Here is a 22,490-nt window from a genome sequence, read left to right as displayed (position 1 = left end):
CTTCCCTTGCCTTCCCTTGCCTTCCCTTGCCTTCCCTTGCCTTCCCTATGCATTACAAGGATACTGAAATCAAGGGATATCTTTCCACTGATTTTTCAATGAATCTTTTTATGTGACCCATATCTCTACTTCCCCTGAATAGTTAAAAGAATGACAACAAAGTCTATTTAATTTCCCATTATTCTCAATGTTTTTTTCCTGATGTATGTTTTTCAGTTGATTTCTACTTCATTTGTCATAACTACCAAAGTTGCAGTCCTTTCTCCTGTTGAGAAAAGGAGAGGAAGGCTTGGGGAAAGGAGTTAATTTCTAACATGCGTAATTTAACATCTGAATCCAAAAACAAATAGTTCTGGAACATGCTGGATTTTGCTACTCAGGAATTGGGAGAAACGTGTTTTATAATACAGACATATTTTCCTCTCTCTGGTATGCCATTCTTTAAAAATTATATGTGGCTTAAAAACAGGTTGCAAAGCATCAAAATGGAACACAAATGTGCATTCATTTATACATATATAGACCGTACATTCTACAGCACAAATCCAGCACATAAAAGTAAAGTTTTATTAATGTTTCTATTATAAATGGGTAACGTTGTTTCATGTATGCTGAAATTTAATACAATTTACAAGGTGGATTTGTGGTACCTACATGTATCTTGACAATACTTTGTGGCTATCGCTTACAATCTGCTGTAAGTGACATCTTCTAAAGTAGCTGACATCAGCAAAACATGTCAGTACAATCATGTTGATCCCCAAATATTTTAACTGTCTGTAGTGGTTTTCTCAGTGATTAATCTGTAACTGAGAAGGGACTAATTAGACCCTAACACAGAGATGCTTACCAATTATTGACTAAATACTACAGTATTCATTTTGAAAGCTGTAATGGTGTATTTATGGTGCACTAGGGGATAATGATCTGTTTTTTGAATTTTCAAAATATTTTTTCCTATGATTTATGTTTTGTACAGTGTCTTCCCCAGATGCTACTGTTAGAAACTACACAAACTATTTTACTGAGTTAATGACCTCTAGAGGGATGATTAATAGTGAAGAGAGAAAATAGTGTAGATATTTGAAAGTTAATAGACTGTTGATAGAACAAAGGATAACACAAAAAACATAATGCAAACTCCAGTCATGTTACAGAACACAAGAATGCTTGTGAAATTTGGGTGCAGAGAGGGTTTATGTGATTGACTACATGTTTAAAAACCAACAACAACAACAAAAACCACACCAAAAAACAAAACAGTCCAAAATAAAAACTGTCACACAATCCTAGTTCGATTGCTGCTGTGTCTCCATTTGATTCAAATTACTGCTATAAATTAATAGCCATATGCTTCATATAGAAAATAGCAGCATTTTGCCTCAGTAGTTCTTCTTAACATACTTTGTGTGGAATTAGACGGCTTCATCCATTAGAGAAGTATGAGAGGATGCACTTCCACAGTGGATGTAGCACTGACTGTATGTTTCCTAGAAAACGTGGAAAATGGGGCATATATGAAGAATGCACACAGTGGATTAATGCTTGCACCATAATCCATAACCAGAAAAGGCCTCAGAAACAGAATGACAGCTTTTTGAAATTGTATGTAAGATCTATTGTGACAGCTCATAGGTGATTGCCAGTACATGTTTGACAAGAACTGATACATTGCAGATAAGTCTCCCATGTGTGAGATGGGAAGATAACGATCTTTGCATAGCCATTTTGTGGAGCACGGCAAAGACTAACAATGTAATTATTTTCATAGTGTTCTTTGTGATTTGCTTTGTTCTGTACTCTGTGTACTACTGCTTCTTTCTTCTCAACCCTCAAGTTTGCCATGTGTTGTGCAGGTACAGCCTTCCTGTTACCTACCTTATTTCTTGTCCTTGTGTTCAGAAATGTCATGTGTTTCTCTGCCTGCCTTGATTGATCAACAAAAAAAGATTCCTTGTTCTTTAAAAGAAACAAAGTTTACAAAATAATTAACAAGAAATTTACTATGTTATTTTATCCAAATTTGTGTCAAGCAGTTGCACTTTTTTTTTTTAATATTCTGTTCTCCCATTCTTAGAGCTAAGGAAATGCAGTTTTAGAAAATACAATTTAAAATAAGAGAAGGTATCGTATCCATAAATCTCAGTGCTCATACATTATTATTTTATATTTAAAGGAATGCTACCAATGCAGAGTAAAATGAAATAAAAGTTTTGGTTGCAGTCGAAAAAAAAATTAAAGCCTAATAGAAATTGGAAGTGACTTCATGATGATATTCAAAATTATGTTGCTTCCAGGTACCTCAGGCTGAAAACTTGCTTATTGGAGTGGTGATGAATCTTACTCATTTGGAAGGGTTGTGTTTTTAACTTCTTCCATCACAGCATCCAGAAGTTATATGTTCTTCAAAGTCACTGTTGCAAGTTATATGACGATCACATTGTTTCATTTTTTTTTGAGTTTGCAGCAAAAATGTTTTGAGTTTCACTAGAAAATATGGGAAATTATTAGAAAGCTGAAGAAGCTTTAGGTCTTGTTTTTCCAAAAACAAAACCACGCTTTTGGTTAGTGTAAGGAAAAAAGGTATGAGTATTTTCTGTTTTATGGATACGTCTTGGACTTTTGGAGGCTAATTCTTAGATGGTGCTGTAATGTTTTCTGGATTATTTTATTGAGTGGGTAGTTTAAATTTAGAGTTCTTTTTTTAATATAACCTGCTAAGTTAGGAATTAGAATTTTTTAGGAAAATAAAATTTAGTTGTATTTCTTCTCAAGAAGTAGCATTTCAATTTTCAGCCCATGATACATTTTCTGTTATGGCATTTTTTAAGGCCTGAAATATCCTTACTGTTAAATGTTGCAGAATCTGATGCCTTATTTCAGTATCATAACTTTGTTAGCTTCCCAAGTGCTGTGTAATTTAGTGGAGAGGAAGTTTAAAGTACTGCCTAAAATACAAATAAGGCATCATGGGGGCTGCTACCTCTTTCAGTGAGGCACGGTTTAGTGTATGCTTTATAGTAAAGGTCCTAGCAATTGGTGTATTCTCCATCAGAGTACATACCCTTTTTTCAGGTCTTTTTGGAATGAGTATGCATTCAAGTATCATACTACAGACTAATAGAGTAAAAAATAAATTCTTTTGAACTTCTAAAATACTAGTAATAATTGTAGAGAGCTAAACTACAGATTAAAAATAATTGCACAGACAAATCATAGATAATTTAAATGGCATTTATGTGATATCTAAAATGCTCCATCTGTTATAGATGAAAAAGGGATTAATCAGGAAGTACAAGAAGCTTTAGTTCTGCAGTGTGAATCCCATGGTTGAGCTCTCCTGCAGCCACTCAATATCATTGAGGCTCTGTGGACAGATAAAAATTCACATGCAACTATCCTGCCTCAGAACTCAGCTGCTGTGTAATCTTGGATGTTATGGCCCTAGCTTAAGTTAGGAAGATGGACTGTTTGTTAACCTTGTGTGTGTTTCTGTCAGGGCTTTTATATGTGTATATAAGAAAATATATTTTCCCACTGAAAGGCAGCAGATGACGTTGTAAATCTTCTAGTTTAGAAAAGGAAATTGTGTACCAAGTAGGGAAATATAAAAGCCAATATCAAAGCATAGAATGTTTTAAAACAAGCATTAAAGAGAGGAAGATTGTCTAGGCCTCATAAATTCCTGTTGATAGAGATTTTCATTTTCAGGAGAGAATTTCAATCTTCTGCTTCTCTTGGAAGTTTGTCATCAATTTCCTATACTTGATATTTTGGAGCACTGAGCATGATATCAATTGACATCTAGTAACTTAAACATCAGCACTTTGCTAGGAGGAAAGCTTATGGTATTTATTTGTATAAATGTTATTAAAATTATAATTAGATGAGTAATACATGCAGGTTAGTAAAATAATTTGTGTAGCTGTTATCAGAAAGGTAGGAACTTGGGCATTTTTTTATCTGTCTTGTCTCAGATTTTGAAGCAGTATTTCTTCTCTTAGAACTGTATAACAGATATTTCAATATGTAAACCACAACTGAATGAACAAATAGTTGCATACTGTTGCTCTCAAAACCTGAATAATGGGCCTTAACTGACAGTGGTGATGTTCTGTTTTCTTTTTAAACAGTTTGCTTAACAATATGCTCTCAACAACCTCTTTTTACTACAAATAAAGGTATCTATTCTACATAAGGTTTGAGTCAAGAGTTTTAATTTCAAGAGAAAATGATGTGTGTTTCCTTTGGGATGGTGAATGTGGGATTTTACAACTTTGAATGAATTTAAAGATTTTAGGTATTCTCTCCAACCACCGATTAAATAAACTAATAAGTAAGACTAAGGCTGTTGTTATTTTTTTGTTTGTTTGTTTTTAATTGTCTGTTACATAGTAAGGAAAAACCTAAGCAGAAGGTAAAATTTCAGAAGCTAATGCACCACTCTTGCAAAACAGGCACTTCACTGTACATTCTGTCACTCATAATAAGGAAGGATGTATATCCAGAATATTATTCAAATTTACCATGACACCATGAAATTGCATACTGATTATGCAAATGTAGATAACTGACAGTCTAGCTGAAAAGACTTCATTTTCAAAATATCATTTAAATTCCAAAATATTTTTTTAAATAAGAATTTTAAAAACTTAAAAAAAAAAATACAAAGCACAAAATATGTCAGGACTTGTGTTACCAATCGTTCTAGGGAATGTTCGTGGATAATACAAATATGAGAATTATGTTCATTTTTTAGTGTTGTCTTCAACACCATGGTTATTTTAGAGTCCTCTTCGAAATACATTATTTTTTCTTAGAAATTAGAAAGCTGTGGAGGTTTGGGTGGGGGGGGGGGAGGTTAGAAAAAGTATTAGATGAAAAACACCTTTAAATTTATTTGTGGAAGTGAGGGAAGTTAGTGGGCCATGAATTATGGAGCCTCTCAGGAAGGAAGTGATTCAGTTGCTAGCAAAAATTCAGCACAACCTTCTGTAAAGGACAAAAAGGTCTGCATTCACCAGCATAGGCACAGTTTATATCTGCTGAACTGGCTGTCCTTAGGATAGATTATACAATCAAACAACAAATAAATATGTAGTTAATGTTGTTATCTGACCAAAAAATGTGTTTTATTAATCCTGACATATGTTTTGGATGTAATGGAAGAAAAACACTGTGGTACTTTAAAGTCATCTTTTAGTGAGCAGTATTGCATGTTACTCATACCCACATTATATCTTTTTTTTTTTTTTTTTTTTTCTGTTTTTAAATATGTTCATAAAAGAAAACAAATGTGAAGCATGGTAGTGTAATTAAGGACTGGAGGAAAACTATTGATCCTGTTTTGAAACTGCCGATAAATTCAGCTTTACATCATTGCTGGATTCTTCAAATGATCAGATAGAAATAGAAGTCAGCTCAGCTATGTTCTTTCCCCTGTGGCTTTAGGTTTTGTTTTTCTGAGGAACACGTATAGTACATTTTTGTTATGTTATTGACTGCCTGGGAAGAAATCAATGGGGAAGGGTATGGAAGCACTGAGAGAGGGAGGAGAGATGCTATACTTTTTTTCAGAATCTGAAACACTGAGTTGAAACCACATGCTTCTTATGTTCTTAGGTTTTCAGAAAAAACAACAGTCAAGTGGTTGCAGCTCTTTGAAGGTAGTGGAGTTCCATATGGTCCGATCAACAATATGCAGCAGGTATTCTCGGATCCACAGGTTGGTTCTTACCCAGTATTTTCTATACATTACTATATGTGTTTTATAACTGCTGAATAATGATCACTTTTCCTGCCACTCAAACCAGATTTCAGCTACTTTGAAATGGTATTTGAGAATTATATGGGGGGTTGAGTTTAAGGCCAATAATACAGTATAATTAGAAGTAAATATAGATACCTAAAAGAGTATGCTTGATCCCTATGCTTGGGATCATAGACTTGGCCATGGTGCATTAAACTGTAGGTGTTCTATGTCCTGTAGGCAGCCTGTCTTTCAAAAATGGCTGGTAAAGGAAGGAAAGAAACTGTAATATATTAATAATCACATTCTACCAGATATACATTCAAGTAACTGTCTTGTTGTCCACAAGCAACTGGTTTTCTGTAAGGAGTACAGATGACCAGAATCTATAGTTTTGGAGGGGGGGGGGGGGGGGCGGGGGGGAAGCTCAGGTTTCTGACTGCAATCACAACACTGAAACATAAAAATCTAAACAACATTTTTGCTTTCCAGCATCTGTAGAGTTTGTATATCTTCATATTCACTGATTCCTCCCCTTCTCCTCACACCGTGGCTTATGTTAGTTTAAAGTGCCTAACACAAACTCAACTATACTGTCTTGAATGGTGTAATAGTATTTACAGCTCTTCTATCTTGCAATGAATCTTAAAACTAAATTTCTACTAATGGAAATAACAAGAGAAATAATTGGCTATGGTATACGGGGGTGGGGAAGGAGCCAATCTTTTGTGTGTCCTTGTCTGTTTTCAAGAAGTGCCTGTCAGGAGTGCAAATACAAATGTTGTCTTTGGGGGAAAAAAACATGCAAATCAATATCATAAGGGAATAAGTTTACTATAAATGGTTGTTATAAATATGTTTATATGTTTACTGTACTTTTAGAACTGTAAGAGAACATTTGTAAGGCTACCACAAGGACAGAAATTTTTCACAGATAAATGTGCTCTTTTTCCTTAAAATGATGTAGTACCATGCTGTAGAGTATGCGTGGGCCAAATTTTTCACTTCATAATTTTCACAGGGATTATGGTTGAGCTTTGAGGAATGTACAGCAAGAATCTTTATTTTATTCTGAACTTGGTTGACTTGGCTGTGCTTGGGACAAAGTTGAAAAAAAATACTTTTTTTTTTTTTTTTTTTGATGCTGCATCAAATTTTAAAAAGTCAATTCCCCTATAAGACTGCTTTTAAAAGGTCATATGTTGTGGCATGTCTGCTACCTCCCATATTGAAAAAAAAGATTAGTGTGGTTACTTTGTTCTTAGAGTTCATCTAAACAATAAATAACCTGTCTGAGTTAACCTGTCCATGAAAGGTATCACAGTGCTTTGCAATAGTGGCAGGTTTTTCATTTTTTTTTTTTTTCCCCATTAAGAGTCATACTGATTTTTGTTTGTATGTTTTTCTTTTCTCCTTGTGAAACTACTTGAAAAAGTCACTTCTACACCCTTCTTTGAAATAAATGGCACTCAGTGACCATGTTCTTATTACTGTTGGATATGAAATGTCAGTATTTCTGGTAATGTCCGATGTTATACTTAGGTTTAATTTCTGATGCTGCCTCCCTCCTAAAGCATTTTCTCACAATTCTTGTTCTGTTCAAGTGTCTGTGTGGGGGAGAGTCTACCAGTCCTTTGCTCTTCTTTCTCAAAATATGAAGCGTTGTTGACATTCTAAGGTATTGCTCTTATATTTACATCACTTCATATTAAGCCCCCTGCTCCATCTTTACATATCTGAGAGGCTATCCAGCAGATGAGCAATTTGGAATAGCATACTCAGCTTCTTCAGCACATTTTGCTAACTTCTCCTTGAATTTTTATTTTGGTGGTGACCACTTCAGACCTTCACAGAACTCATTTATCTGTACTTTGGATTCAGAGGCTTAGGGCCAGTTCAAGAAAAGATTTTCACCTTCACATTTGTTCTGAACTACAGTTTTTGCTATTGTACCTTGTCCAGTCTGCTTTCACTTGCTCATCCTTCTGCTAAACACACATGCTTGTGCATAGCTTTGCTCTTTCATAACCTAGTCTGTAATTTTGGTTTCTGAAGCCTCAGAAAGCATGAGAGTGCCCTGGGACAATGTCCAGACTAGGGAGAAATCTATCTCAACACCTGAGAATCTGGAATGCTAGAATCTTCTCACTCTGAAGTCCCAGTTATATAAGGGAAGAAACAGCACACATCAAAAAGAATATGCTCTAATAACAGCAAGAAAAATCTCATGTGTAAAGCTCAATCAGTCATTAAATATGAGAATGTAATAAATCTCCACAACACTCTCGTTATAATGTGGGGTTTCTTTCTGTTTGTTTGTTTTTCCCAGGCTCAGTTTAGATCAGAAAATGTATTTCTAAGAAAGTTGCCACTTAGCTTGTAATAGCTTTACTTAATAATACTATATAGCAACAAGTATAAATAATTATGCTAAACCTGGTGGTACTTCAGTATAGGCAAACTTCAACTAGGCTAACAGATGCTGCTTAGATTTTGTTGATTTCTTCCATTTTAAGTGTTATCAGCAGAACTGGATCTGAACACAACTCCATTTTTTATTTTATTGCCATTATCTTCCTAATCTACAGATTTGAATACCTGTAATGTAGCCGTCTTTCATTGTAAGTGCAGTCTTGCACTTATAGCATAGTGACCAAGGTGTGCTACGTGCATGCCAAAAGTCTTCAAAGCACATGCCAGCTCAGCTGTTAGCTGTGCTTCAAAGGATGCAATGGGCTGTTAGCAGCCAAAGACAGCAGTCCTTGGAACTGTTGGAATAATGCAAAGGAGTAACAGAAATGAGTCTGAGGAGATAGGAAAGACCAGCTAAAAGAAGTGACTAAAATGGTCTAATGGAACTTAATCAGTTACAGGTGGGTTGTGTTTTTAAATTTTATTTTTAACTAAAGAGACCTCAGAACCCTGAAGGCCAAGAGGGGTTTGTATAACTGCTTCTATAAACTGAGATAAAACAACACATTTTTTTGGTCCCAGTGCATATTGTTAATATCATTAGCAGTTTCAATCATACACCAAGTGAGCTGCCAAAAACCACGGATTTTTTATTTTTTTATTTTTTTATTTTTTTTTTCACTAAGCTGGAGCGCCAGCTGATACTGTTTTTTTCCATGAATGGAGTAATATGTCCACTTTTCCCACCGATTATAATCTTTTATTCATTTGTGAAGCTAAAATGGATACCACAGGCTAAGTACTGTTAAGTAAATCAGTCTGTGGATAGAAGTACATGCTTAGATGTGTACTTGTGCATGTATGGTTAAAAGGGCTGAGAGAAAGAGAAGCAGTTTTTGTAGCAGAGGAGACCTCTTTCTTAAAAACAAGAGGGAGGAAATAATGTTTGTAAAAGTTCTTACAAACTCTAAATGGTACAGTATAGACTATTTTCATTAAACTTTTTATAGTCAAACTTCTTCAAGCTATTTTTTAAAAATATGTTCTTTTAACCAGGCCAAGATAGTACAAAACATTAAAGGAATTCTTAAAACGTTTTAAAAACTTACTAGTGACCTCAGTATGGTCCTATTTAGCATACTCTGGGGAACATGTGTATGAAATACAATGTGGTTTGAGGTTTTCCAAACAAAACAAACTTAAAAGAGAATACAATTTTTAATAGAAACTATTCAAATTCTCCCAAAAGATAAAACAAAACAAAAACAGGTACGTGCTGTACTGCAGCTAACTATGAAAGGACAAAGATCTTTGCTGGTTAAGCAAGGCAAATAAACGTGTTGTTGTTGTTTTGTTTCCTTTAAAGCGTTATCCTCCCTTTTTCTTGCAATATAATTTTTTTTTTACAGTCCTTATACAATGTCATTACTTCAAATGACTGACGTATATTATAAGTAACAGAGCGACCCAAAAATATTATAAGCAGTTTCTTAGCTAATGTTTTACCAGACTAAATCAGTGTTGATGAATATTACTATATCAATGCTGCTTTGCTGAAAATAAAAATGAGCCACACAGTGGTACTTTTTTCCTCTTCTCAAAGCAGTTACAGTCATACCACACAAGTTGAGTACATCAGGTGTAAGACATCACCCTGATGCATCACTTCTGAGAAATATGGGGAGGGAAATATCGGAGCTGAAATATCACAGCTGGCCCTGATTTCAGCTCCTGCCAAACACCTGCAGACTCTAAAAGTATACCAAAACAAAACTCCACCCTGTGGCAAGAGGCCATCCCTTAACAACTCTTCCCTGACTTTGCATCACTATAAAAATTAATTTAACATTTTTTACAGAAACCTTAGTTTTCCTGTCCCAGAAGGCCATTACAGTTCCTTCAGCCATTTCTCTGACTATGCCTCAGGAAGAAAAAAAAAAAAAAAAAAAAAAACTGACAAACTACCAGAAAACTGAAGTACTGAAATACTTGATAGCTGGAATTTATCTGACGTTTATTATTTGTGGAAACTTAGAAAACTTGTAGTTTTTTATTAACCTCCCGATCATCTCTTATTTTCGAAGTAATTTCAAAATGGCTTGAATGCATTCTGGCAAAAAATTCGTAGCATCTGTTAAAGTTTCTACAATCAATGTTGTGAACACGTAGAACAGAAAAACATATAGTGATGTCATGATACTTTTTGGTAAGAATCCTATGCATGTCTGTTGATGGTTTTGTGATTGTTTTTTGTTCCCCTTCACTCCCTCCCAAATATGGTGACAGATTTTATGGACCATGTCTTTAATTGTTATTCTTTGTTGAAAGAGATTTTGTGGCCCACTGACGGCTGTCCCAAGTCAAATGTGATTATATTAATTTCCATAACACTGCGGGGATTTTTTTTTCTTTTTTCATTTTACATACAGAGGTTTCTGCAACTGAAAAGCAGTTGAAGAAGGCCCGATGTATTACAATGTGTCTGGAAGTAATTCCTAACAGACAAGAGAAAGAGAATAATTAAATTTTACATGTGTCTATTAAGTACTAAAACTGGTTTGAAAATTTCCAATTGAATGTTTTTTTTTCCATTTAAAAATGCCAATTCATTGAAAGTGAAACATCTCCACAAAGGTGTCTACAATTAAATTCTGTCCTGAAGCAGAATTGGAGCTCTATTCTTGCTTGTTTTGCTAAGTCGAAAGTGTGTACTGCCTAGCTTTGTCTTGGTGTTTCAAGCCAACTTTTTAACTTCATTTTTTTAAATTTTATGCAATGGAAAAAAAAAAACAACAAACAAACAAAAAAACACCCTGACCTTTAATTTTGTCAAAAGTAGCTCTTTTGTACTAAATTGCATATGTTTTTAGGCTTTTTGGTCTGTGTGAAGTTTAGGGAAGTTGATGCTGTTCTGAAGTGGAAAGCATTAAAAGCATTAAGGAATGGAATACAGTTTGAAGAAGTGAAATGGAAAATCTAGTTCTAATGCTCTTTGTAGTTTGTGATTCCCACATATGCACAATTGTGCAGGCTTTATATAAATTATGAGATAGCTTGATATCCAGATGTTACAAAAAGGGCTTGAAATGAGACATGACTTGTATTTTCATGTGAGGAATATTGTAATAGAAGTGTTTAAATTTTGACTGTGGTGAAATGTGGTCCAATGCTATGCCATATCTTTATCTGGCCTGCTTGTCTTACAACAAATAGTAGAATGCTTATGCTGGAGACACCTTGAAATATGTTGGGTTTCTAAATAAAAGTATATGGTTATGTTTATATTAATGATAGGCTTTGGTTTGTACATACATGTAATACACATATACTGTCTAGGTAAGAAAGATAAAGAAGGAAGCTCAGCATTTTCTACTCTAAGATTTTATTTTCAGTTGCTTATAACTTTGCAGAATTTAATAATTTGATCTATAATTTCCAGTACTGGTTGTCTGCCTACTTGTGAACTGTATTTGGAAACATTTTAGATAAAATATTTTGAGAACAAGTTTACAGACATCTGTAAACTTTATTTATTTTGCTTAGAGCTCTGCTGCCCCTTCCTAGAGAACATGTTAACTAGTTCTTCCACAAATTGGCCTGGGCAGAAAGGTGACTGCAGTGTCATGAATGAGCTCTTTTTTTGCTGTCCCTTTTTTTTTTTTTTTTTTTTTTTTTTTTTTTTTTTTAAGGCTGTGGAAGAGATGCTGGCTACGAATAACGAGCAATGGAGTCCCTAGACAGTGCATGCAAAAGATGAGCTTTCACCTGTTACCACATATTCCAGTCCTTTGTGTATTTTGTGAGCTGAAAGCTGTCAGATTTGCTTAAGATCCAGACTAGAAATTGTTTAAGTACACTAGATAAAAGTTTTAGGCTTCATTTTTATAGAAGTTGAATGTCAGACAAGAATCTTTTCCTGCATCTGACACACAGTTCACACATGATTATGAGAAAGTCCTTTTAATCAAAGTGTTAAAAACTGCTCACTAAATATGTGCTGCTGCTGCTTATCATTATTTTGATTGTGTTCCTTGTGACACTGTATGGTACATATACAGCATCAATTGTTCTCATGGATCTGAATGAAACTGTTGAAAATATGTTTTGGTCACTTCAAAAGTAATATTTTTGAAAAAGCTAAAAATCCTAATGCAGCAGTTTTATCCTTAGATTTCCCAGTACTTTTGTTCCTTAGCCATGAAACTGGGACTCATCTAAAAGCAGTATTTTAAAGATGAAACAGTTATGCTTCTGAAAAGTATAGCTTCTATGATGAGAGCACCAGAGAAATAACCCTGTGGGAAATTATTTGTGTGTGTGTGATTTGTGTGATAAATATAGCAGTAAGGCTTGCAACTACACCTTACTTATGAGAAATAGGAATTATTTTGAATACCATTTGCTTCACTGAAGGAGGAAAGAGCTTAACAGAAAGGTCATCTGGGTATGAGCTTCAGGCTCATCTTGTATTTTATTTTTCAGTGTTAGCAAGCAGATGATGCTCAATAGAAGCATTTTGAATGTTCTCTTCTAATTACTTTTCAAATGTGCATATATATGTGAATTATTTTATGTCTTATGCATATACAAGTAGTACAAGCTTCCATCAAGGTAAGAGTTGTACAAATATTTCTCAGTAGTGGAAAAAAAATCTCAAAAGCATCTTATTAGTGTTCCATTCTCATTAAAAAAAAAAAAAAAAAAAAAAAACAACAACAAAAAAAAGTTGTGCTTAAAAACATTTCAGTCAATGACATTTAAAGGTGGTAAGGGTCACCTAGCCTTTTTGGGAACACCCTTCTAGAAGGAGACTGGTCAAAAAGCCATGTTCAGGTTTTGCAGCGAAGAGAAGAACAATTTTTTTAAGCCTTAAAGTCTTTTGTTAGTTTTCATGGTTAGGAATCCATAATATGTGTTACAGCCTTGCCACCAAAACTCCTGGGGTAGTTTCTGTCCCTGCAGGAGTTACATGCTGTTTTCCCAATCTTGCAGGTCATTGATGTCAGTTGGTTTCAATCTGTATTTGGGACTTTGCTCTACTGGAGTATGGTCAGGATAGAGCCATCCGTCTTTAGCTGTGTGTAGTTTAGTATACTGAGCTAGGTAAAGTGTAACTTCTTAGAAATCCTTTACAGAACATGAACTTTTATTCATATAAGCTGTGTAAATTGAAGGTCAAAAGAGTTTTTAATTAAGCAAGTTGTTGCATTTATCCAAAGTTTGATGACTATCAAGTCTGTTACGTGTTTGGGGCTGGGGGGAAATGTCTTTTTTTGCCTTTTCCTTCAAGTCTTGCAGCCTGAACAGAGAGTTCGTCTGCTGAAGCCCAATTGACTCAGTAAATTGTGTAGAAGCTTTCTTCATCTGAGCATTTGCTGAATCATGGTTGCAAAATAGTGGCCAGTTAAGCATGGATCTTCTTTACTTTCCCCGTAGTCTGTAAATTGTATCTATATTGTCTGTTGGTTTACTGAATAACAAGACCATGGACAGTCAAGCAAGATAACTTTTTTTAATTTTTTTTTTCTTTTTTTTTCTTTTTTTTCTTTTTTTCTAATTTTTCCTTCAAAATATTTTTTTCTAAGTAGATGTGTCTGCTTATTTGGGAAAACATATACTAGGGGCCATAATAAACACTGGTATTTCAGACTGAAGTTTAGATGTGCTTCAGTATATAACTGCTTCCAGCAAAGGGTTACTTTTTAAGCTTCTTATTGTATTTTTATGTTTTGAAAACTAATTGCTACCCTGTCTCTTTGGACTTCATATGAAGATAATGTGGATTTTTCTTTCTTTCTCAGAGACCATGAAGGGTAGGTTTTGTGATTGGGCTTGTTCACTTTCAAATAGATTGGTTTGCAATCAATATAACTAGCATGGCACATCCTTGTAGTGCAAATTATGTTTTGTAGGCATAAAAGTATCAGTGATATTCTGGAGAATAATTATTTGGTACCTTGTGCTTTTGTAGCTGCTACCATTTGAGAGATTCTGATGATGATATCTGTATTCCAGCAAGGAAGAAAATAAAAAGGAATTGCAGAAACTAAACTGTGGAGATCAGGCTTTAGTTATCACTTGATCTTCAACTGCTTTCTCAGAGTGCTCAGTTCAATTCAAAAATCTTAGCTCAAGCCATGACCTTTTCCTGTCATCCTGAAATTATGAGATTTCCACCTCTCATCAGCCTAAGTTCATCTTGGAGACTCACTCACTTCAGAAAGCGTATTCCTTACCCCCCGCCCCCTCCCCCCGCCCCTTGCAGATGAGATACTGACATGTTCACTTTGCATTGTACTTGCACAGTAACATTTTTAAAATATATACTGTTTTATGTTTCTTGCTGACAAAGAGGAATATTTGAGCCATGAAAAGGCAAGTATGTAGGCTGAGTAGGAGTGGATATTCAAAGACTTAGATTTCTAACCACCACAAAAAGACACTGATTAATCAGGCAAGCTTTCTCTGTCATTGCTGTTTTCCTTCTCATCCCTGACTGGTTTCGTGTAGGTTTCTATGATGATTCAAGTAGACAGTTTGTAAAGAAGCAGGCAATATTTCTTCACTGTGCATGGTTGCTGAGGCCAGGAGCATTATTACCATTGTTTTTAAGAACTCATCCTAAGCTTAAATCTGGCTACAGCATTTGGATGTCAACACTCAGAGCATCCAGCCACATGTTGAAATTTTCTCCATGCAATTTCAATTGGCTACTTAGCAACTGTAGCATTTAATTATAGCAATTTAAATATCAAGTTGTATAATTTTGTAGTATATGTTTTAGGGGTAATACTTCTTTTGAATCACATATAAATCTTGATTAATATTTTTGGTGATCTTGGTTGTTCCTCAGAACTTTTTTGAGTTCTGAAAAATAATCTAGGTATGTTGTTACCTAAAAAAATAAAAAATAAAAAATGAGTGCCAAATCTTGATCAGGTTTACAAAAAGGCCTTTGGGATAACTCAATTGAATTTTAGTTGTCTAGAATGACATCTGAAATACATCATAGCTCACATGAGAGGAAAATGTATTTATATTCTTGTGCATGTGTGTAATGGCCTATTAAAATAAACATTCTTCTAAGGGAAGAGTCACCTCAATGTGAAAATAGTGCTTGAAGATGATTAATGATAGTACTAAATGTGGAGATCCTGAGTCACATGAGGTGGACAAAGAGAACGATACTTCAGGAGTTTTGAGCCAAGTTTAGGAATGGCATGAGAAAGTCACAAGAATAAATTGAGATGCCAAGCATACAATATTTACACTGTGCATTCCAATTTAATTTCTAAGAACAAGTGGTAAATAGACTCTTTAGAAAGCAAAACAAACAAAAATAAAACCGGAAGTTTGTCTCTATTATTTCAATATCCATGATATAAACATTGATGTTAAATCCCACATTACAATTTAATGGCTACTTTTCCTTTTCTGACTAGCCTGAAGAATTGGGTATTTCCAAGACGATCCTTTGCAGCCTCTTAGAAGCTTCTTAGCATGGTGACAAATTAGCAAGGTGGCAGAAGGAAGGCAGTTCCATAATACACCTTGTCAGTCCTAGGTGTGAGAGTATTTCTTCTAGGTTCCAGACAGTGTTCAGCTGAGCCCCCATAATACAGTGAGATAAACCTGATGCTGAAATTAAACCTCTGCATAGGGTTTCTCAAGACAAAAGTGCACATGAAAACTCACCTGTAAAAGATGATTTTACTTCCTTGACAGTCTAGATGTGAACTACCCCAAAAGGATTTTAAGAAAACTGAGAACTATGGAGGACCTCTCCAATCTTCTAAAGCTAACCAAGTCTTTGGTCACAAAGATAGTTTGGACAACGAGCTTTAAAATTCAAGTGTATCATCTAAACTATTACTCTTTTTTAGCATCCCTATAGGGCAATAGGCATACTTTCTTCACGTATGATTCAGGAAGGATGGTTATTTCGATTAGAGAAAGAGTACTTTTTTAAAAAAGACAATGAAAATAACAATACAAACCCACCAACTATAGCAAAAAGACTATAAAGTCATTGCCAAACACTGATGAAGTGCTTGAGATAATTTATTTGCCATATTTATATTTGAGAACAAGTATTCAAGAGGTGTATTTGTATGCACATATTCTGTCACTCAATATGCTTTAGGGATCTCAAACTTCAGATTTTTTTGTACTTTTCTCCTTTTTGAATTCTATTTTCAGCTTTGTAATCAAGAACTGCATGTGTTAGTTTCCAAAAATGTTTTAAAATTCCTCTAAAGCTCTCCATGCCCTTGGTCATAGAGTGGTCATAGAGCTGTGAGGGATACTGCTTCCCCTGAAGCATTTAATCCATTATGAACACTATGTGTTGGAAATTGAGGCTGTCAAATATAGGTGGGAATTTCAAAAATCAGTCTGTGTCTCCTATCAACCTCCACAGGTTTGAGAGTTGGTGTTTCCACAAGCTGAACTTTGGAGAGAAGATTTTGCCACGTTAGTCAGATGCTCCCCTGACATGGTGCAAGCAACTGAAGTACCTTTTCCCACAGTCCTCAATTCACATCCAGAGTGGACAGGATCAGAAAAACCATTTAGCATCTGCATATCTTATTTTTATTTCTACTACTATATTTCCACAGGGTCACAAATTAGGGGAAGGAAAAGTTAGGTTTTCTCTAGTCTTCCCCTGTTATGCTGAAGGCTATACATTTATCTAAAACAGCTGAATTCTCTCTTCCAATCATCAAGATACAGACTTTGAATTTTAGAGAAACTTTGATGTTTAAATTCTGTAATAACAGATTTTGTGGAAAAAATAACAACAACAAAAAACAAACCCAAATCTCCTCCTCCTTCCACCTACCCATGAGAATTCATGAAATCAGAAGAGAATAATATTTGACAACTGGAGTGTGCAAAAAATAAAAATAAAAAAAATCCCGAACTTTTGTCATGATGCTCCCTTGCAATTAGAGGCTACTTTGTACAGGGAACTGGGAAGAAGCATCATTGAGACAGCATCTTTCGGTTTCTGAAGTTATGATATTATTCTACTCATTTGTCTTGATGCTGCCAGCAGGTAAACCTGACTTCTTGTTTGTACCAGATTCATCAAACACATGGTTTTGATAAAGGAATCTGTTACATCCCACAGTTTGCCATACAGGTTTGCTATCTGACCTTTAATGTATGTTTTATTGTAGGAATCGGCTATCTGTTGATGACTTTCTTCATCTGTTTTGGGCTACGTTATTTGTTCTAGTTAAGAACTGCAGTAGCAAATTATATATATATATATATATATTTCTTATATGTCTCTTACTACTGAAAAGTACTAGCAGAAGAAAAGGAAGCTGGAAGCATGCAGTAGGCGGATGCTTTAATGCTAGTATGGCATTGTTTTTCATTTTTATATGTTTTTTGAAGCTGATGATTCTTTGTTTTTAACATTTCCCTTGTGAATCTAACATTAAATCTGGAACTTGAGTTTCATGCTCCATACATTATGAATTTTCTGTATGTAGTATTTATGCATAAGTTATCCTATTTCATGCTGTTTATTATTGGAAACTTAAGTTATATTGATGCAGTATTCCATTACGCTTTATTCTTTATCCTAAACCAACATACTTGAAAGGAGTGAGAATTTGCAGGGCAATTCCTATTGATCGTAACAACTTGCTGCGTTTTTCAGTGCATTAACTTCCTGGCCTGAGGATGTAAGAACATGCCTTTAATAGGAATATGTACTTGAGGGTATTGTAAATCATGTGTTTTGAAACACAGAAGATATATCCTTAATATAGAATGATTTTTTTTAATTGCCTTTTTTTCTGTCGTATTCTGTCAACCAGTAAATATGCTGCTATAACTAGCATCAATTAAAAAAATATATATATTATTTATTTATTCATTTAGAAAAGAGACATTCAGTATCTCTGTGGTAAAATGTCAAAATGTTTGGAAATTCAAATATCATACCTTTTGTCTTTTTAGATTTGAGGACGTGCTCACAGGAAAAAGCTAAAATATTACACAAACTGCTATTCCATATGAAATTAAAGGCACAGAAAAACCACTGCAACTGTTAATTAAGTAAATATCTATCTCTATCATATATGACTAGTAGAGTTATAAAAATAACAGCGAATTATAGGTTCCTTGTGACATATTTGCTATTACAGAACACTCTTCAATTCAGTCATTTTCTTATTTTAGAGCAAAATGCAAACAAGTTCACTCTCTGTATACATTTTACTTCTCTTTTTATATGACTGATGGAAAATAAACATGAAACAAAAGCAGGTGGAGATAGTTTATATCTTTACAAGTCATCAAGGAAAGGGTGTAGAAAGAAGTGTTAGTCATTTCACAATACAAAGTACTTTTTCAAGCTTCTTGGCTTGAATTCATTTAAGATTTTTGTTGTTGTTGTTTTGAACATACTAGATTGTGTGGCTATAAGCTTTCAGCTGCTTCAAAAGGAAAGACAGATGCGCTCGTCATATTGCAGGTGTACTTTCTTTGAGATTGTTGCCTTTGCATCAGTTTGATCTGTGTCAAATCAAGAACCCAGTGCTGCTATTCTAGCTGAAGTAGCTGTCTCTAGCTGACTATCTGAATAATCTCAGAAGTTAGTAAATTGATGGGTGTGATTGCAACTCAGTACTTGTTTATGTATGAATAGAGTTTGTCTTCAGCTATCCCCTTGATTACAGATTAATACAAAATATTGTTATCCAAATGATGTGAACGTTAAAAAGAAAAAGTATATTAGAGATAAAGCAGTGTAACTGCTCTACTGATGGCTATGGAATTGGTTTGTTAATTCACAGCATTTTTTTTCTTTTTTGCCTTTTTTTTCTCTGATGAAGGAACCAGTATGTAGAACAGCCTTTGGGTGGGTAGAAATATACTTTGACATGAGTCTTTTACATTAGATCACCAATCCATTTATAGAGGTCACTGTTTTTTTGGAGAGGGCATGGTGAGCTTAGTGCTAATTACTCAGCCTTGACTACTTAGTAGGTGAAAACAGATAACTGAGAACTCAAAAATCTATTTTATGTTTTGAAAACAATTTTTTTTTTTTTTTTTTTATCTGTTGTCAGGAACATTTTTACTGCATTTTGTGCACATTATATGTGGGAATGAATAAATGTGTAAAATTGTAAAATCTACACATAGCAATTACATGTTTGAAATTTATGTGTAGAAAGTAGAACTAAGAATTATTTCACCAATTATAGACCATAGTCTTGCTGCAGAGGAGTCTGCCTGCTTGCTGTATGTGGTTAATTAGTAAAAAAAAAAACACATCATGTTTGACTGATGTTCTGGAAGAGGCTAAAATTGCATATAAAATAGACTGCAGCTTGATTTAGCTGTATTTGAAAGTATGACGGGATGAAAGATAATATGAAACTTGTTCTTGCTTAGAAAACTTCTATCACCTTATTCTTCTTTATGTTAAATGAAGTTTTTATATTCTTGCTGTTTTGCCTCTAACTTTGGCACTTATTCAAAATCCCCTAAAAAGCTACAGAGTGACAAAAATAAGAACAGGGAGATCACTGTAGTTGGTAATACCCATTGTTTTCTCTGTTTAGTGGCTGCATGTTTTACTCGTTTCATCCGAATGACAAAATTCTTCCCTGTTCAACTTACTACCCTGCCTTCGAGTCACCGCAGCACCTCTCAGGAAAGCAAAATACTAAGTACATTTGCTGATCTAACAATGTTTTCTGTTACTAAAGCAAAGCATTTTTCCTCATGTGTATAATAGCTTCATACTGTCATGAATCCTTCCTAGCAAAGAAATATTCAACAGATAAACATTTCTTCACTACTTCCTTGAACAAATGTATGGTCCTTTCTGACTTTCTTCTGACAGGGAAAATATGGCTTGAAAGTAGTAGAGATTTTTTTTTTTTTGGTATTCTCTTAGGCCTTATTATTTTTAATAAGACAATTATACTATACAGAATTGGGCTTCTCTGGTGAATTCTTCATAAGAAGAGTGGTTCTAGTACAAATGAAATGATTTGCTATTTGTATTAAATTCACTAACTAGTTTTAAATGTTGTCAAAAGCTTAAAGGTGAACAAAATATTAAAGAGACCATTAACTATTTTCTGTTAGATATGCTGTATCCCAGATCAGAAGAGAGATATGAAGAAATGCTTCCCCCCACTCAGAAACATGATCAGTGTAATAACTATGATAAGCTATTAAGCCTATGATACTATTAAGATTGATTATTATGCTATTAAATTCTATATGGTCCCCCAAAAGAGGAATGATATCAGTCGTGAGGTTAAATTAATTCAAGTCATTCCTTTTTCTGATCTAATGAACTGCACACCGAAAAGCTGAAAACTGCATGATACCCTCCACTGGCTACTCTGGAAAAGCAGAGCAAGGAGAGCATCTATGGAATAAGTCTAGTAGTAGTTCAAAGAAGGGATCTATGAATGTTTGTCTTTGGTTTAGTTCAAACATCTCATGAATTCTAAACAAGATCTGTTCTTCCTGTTCATATTGAGGACAAATATATGTATGTATATATTTTTTTTCCCTGACCACTAATTCTGATCGGTCTAATTTTTGATGGTGGTACTGTTCTGCATTCTTTCGGGATTGGATGCTATGATGTTCATCCATGTATATCTAATCTTTCTTGTCCTCTGCTGGAAAAGTCAGTTCCTATTCCTGCTTCTCACCATGAAAATTATATGGGTCTTTCTCTTTTGGGAGGTGGGGAAATAATTTTGGTTTTAATATCTTGATGTATTCATTCAATTCTTTGGTGTGATGACTGATACGCAATCTTAGTTTAACATATTTTCTTGAGATGTATTTTAAATTCCTTAGATCAGGGAATGTGTTTCCTCCATTCTTTTATGTGCCATGTTTCTTTGTATGCATATTCTCTGAATACTGTGGGGCAATATGAGCAATGTCAATTAAAAGATACACATCGATGCGAAAAAATGTAAATAAATGCTACTATGGTATAGTGTGAGTTCTAGCTGTTGTACTGTGCTGACTACCACAAAATTATTTGTACAATTTAGTGAATTATTTTTTACTAATTGAAAACTTCATTTATTTCATGCAGTGTTGCATGGAATATGCAGTACAGTTTGTGTATTCAGCCTTTATATACCCTATGGAATATACAATAGTCTTGTTTTCCTCAAGTCCACGATGGGGCTAATAGTGTTTAACCACTTAATTAATAACCTGGAGAATATGATGGAGTGAACCTCAGTGAGTTTGCACATGGCACCAAACTGGGGAGAGTAGTTGGAGGGAATGACTGCCATTCTACAAAACAGATTAGAGATTGACAGGGTAGAAACCAGCTTTGTAGATGAAGACCTGATGATCCTTGTGGACTACAAACTGACCATGAGAAACAGTGTGTCATTGTGAGAAATACTAATTCCATGCTGCATTGAAATAGTATAGTTGCAGCATCAAAAGTGCATGTTGACAGGAGGAGAGATGATGAACAAATTGCAGCAAGGGAAATTCTGATTACAAACGAGGAAGAAAGAAATCAGTGGGGATGATCAGGTTTTGGATTAGAGAACCTGTGAAATCTCCATCCTCAGGAGATGGTCAATAAATGAATGAACTTAAAGCCTCACCTGACTTTAAAGTTGGCCCTGCTTTACAAAGAATTTGGATTGAAAGACTTCAAGAGCTACCTGCTGAACAAAATGACTCTGATTCTAACAATATATTTAAAGTATGGTTGTGTTAATTGTGCCAAAGGACACAAATGATGGCATTTGACTAGGCAGAAAAGCTAAATGCATGACTATGCAAACATTTCTAAGCAGAGTTTTGTCAGAGTGCAAGTAACAGTTGAAACTGAAAAGGTAGGGGACTATCAATATTTAAGTAGTTTAGCGGCATGTTCAATCTTAATTTTCAGCAGGTCTGTTTTTATTTATTTCTTCTTTCAGCTGTCTTTCCTGCCTATTCCTACAGACTTTTTTACATTAACAAATTGGTTTGGGTTGCCAGCACCTGTACAATAAGGAAAAAGGGAGAGATTTCCCTTCCTAAAGGTTGTATTTTGAATAACCTTTTCTAGTCTAAATTAAAAAAGAAAAGAGAGCAGAGGACATGGGAAAAAAAAGTGTCTTTTAGGGTCCGTTACATAAAATAAAAAAGTGCATAAAACAGACGGTTTTATTTAAAGTATCCAAAGCTGATAAGGGGAGAAAAAATGGGGATACAACACACAGGCTGCAAATGCAGTTCTCATGATTTAAATCTGGAAGGCTGTACAGTACATCTGTTTAACATCTTGCAGTTTCAAGAACTCTGCCTTGAA

General features: G+C 34.6%; 1 protein-coding gene across 9 annotated transcripts in view; it reads left to right on the top strand.

The window, feature by feature from the left end:
* SUGCT (succinyl-CoA:glutarate-CoA transferase) overlaps positions 1-22,490 on the top strand; it is a 325,562-nt gene that overhangs the window by 137,155 nt on the left and 165,917 nt on the right. For 7 of the 9 annotated variants that reach the window (XM_035318765.1, XM_035318769.1, XM_035318767.1 and 4 more), the window contains one exon: positions 5,623-5,725. The exons of the other annotated variants lie outside the window; for them this stretch is intronic. In XM_035318765.1, the coding sequence (XP_035174656.1) occupies positions 5,623-5,725 (103 nt within the window). The remainder of the gene's footprint in view (positions 1-5,622; positions 5,726-22,490) is intronic. 9 annotated transcript variants of the gene reach the window in all.

This window comes from Oxyura jamaicensis, chromosome 2 (assembly GCF_011077185.1).
Source record: "Oxyura jamaicensis isolate SHBP4307 breed ruddy duck chromosome 2, BPBGC_Ojam_1.0, whole genome shotgun sequence".
Classification (NCBI taxonomy): domain Eukaryota; kingdom Metazoa; phylum Chordata; class Aves; order Anseriformes; family Anatidae; genus Oxyura; species Oxyura jamaicensis.
The sequence above is the reverse complement of the archived record's forward strand: the minus strand, read 5'-3'. Positions and strand labels throughout refer to the sequence as shown.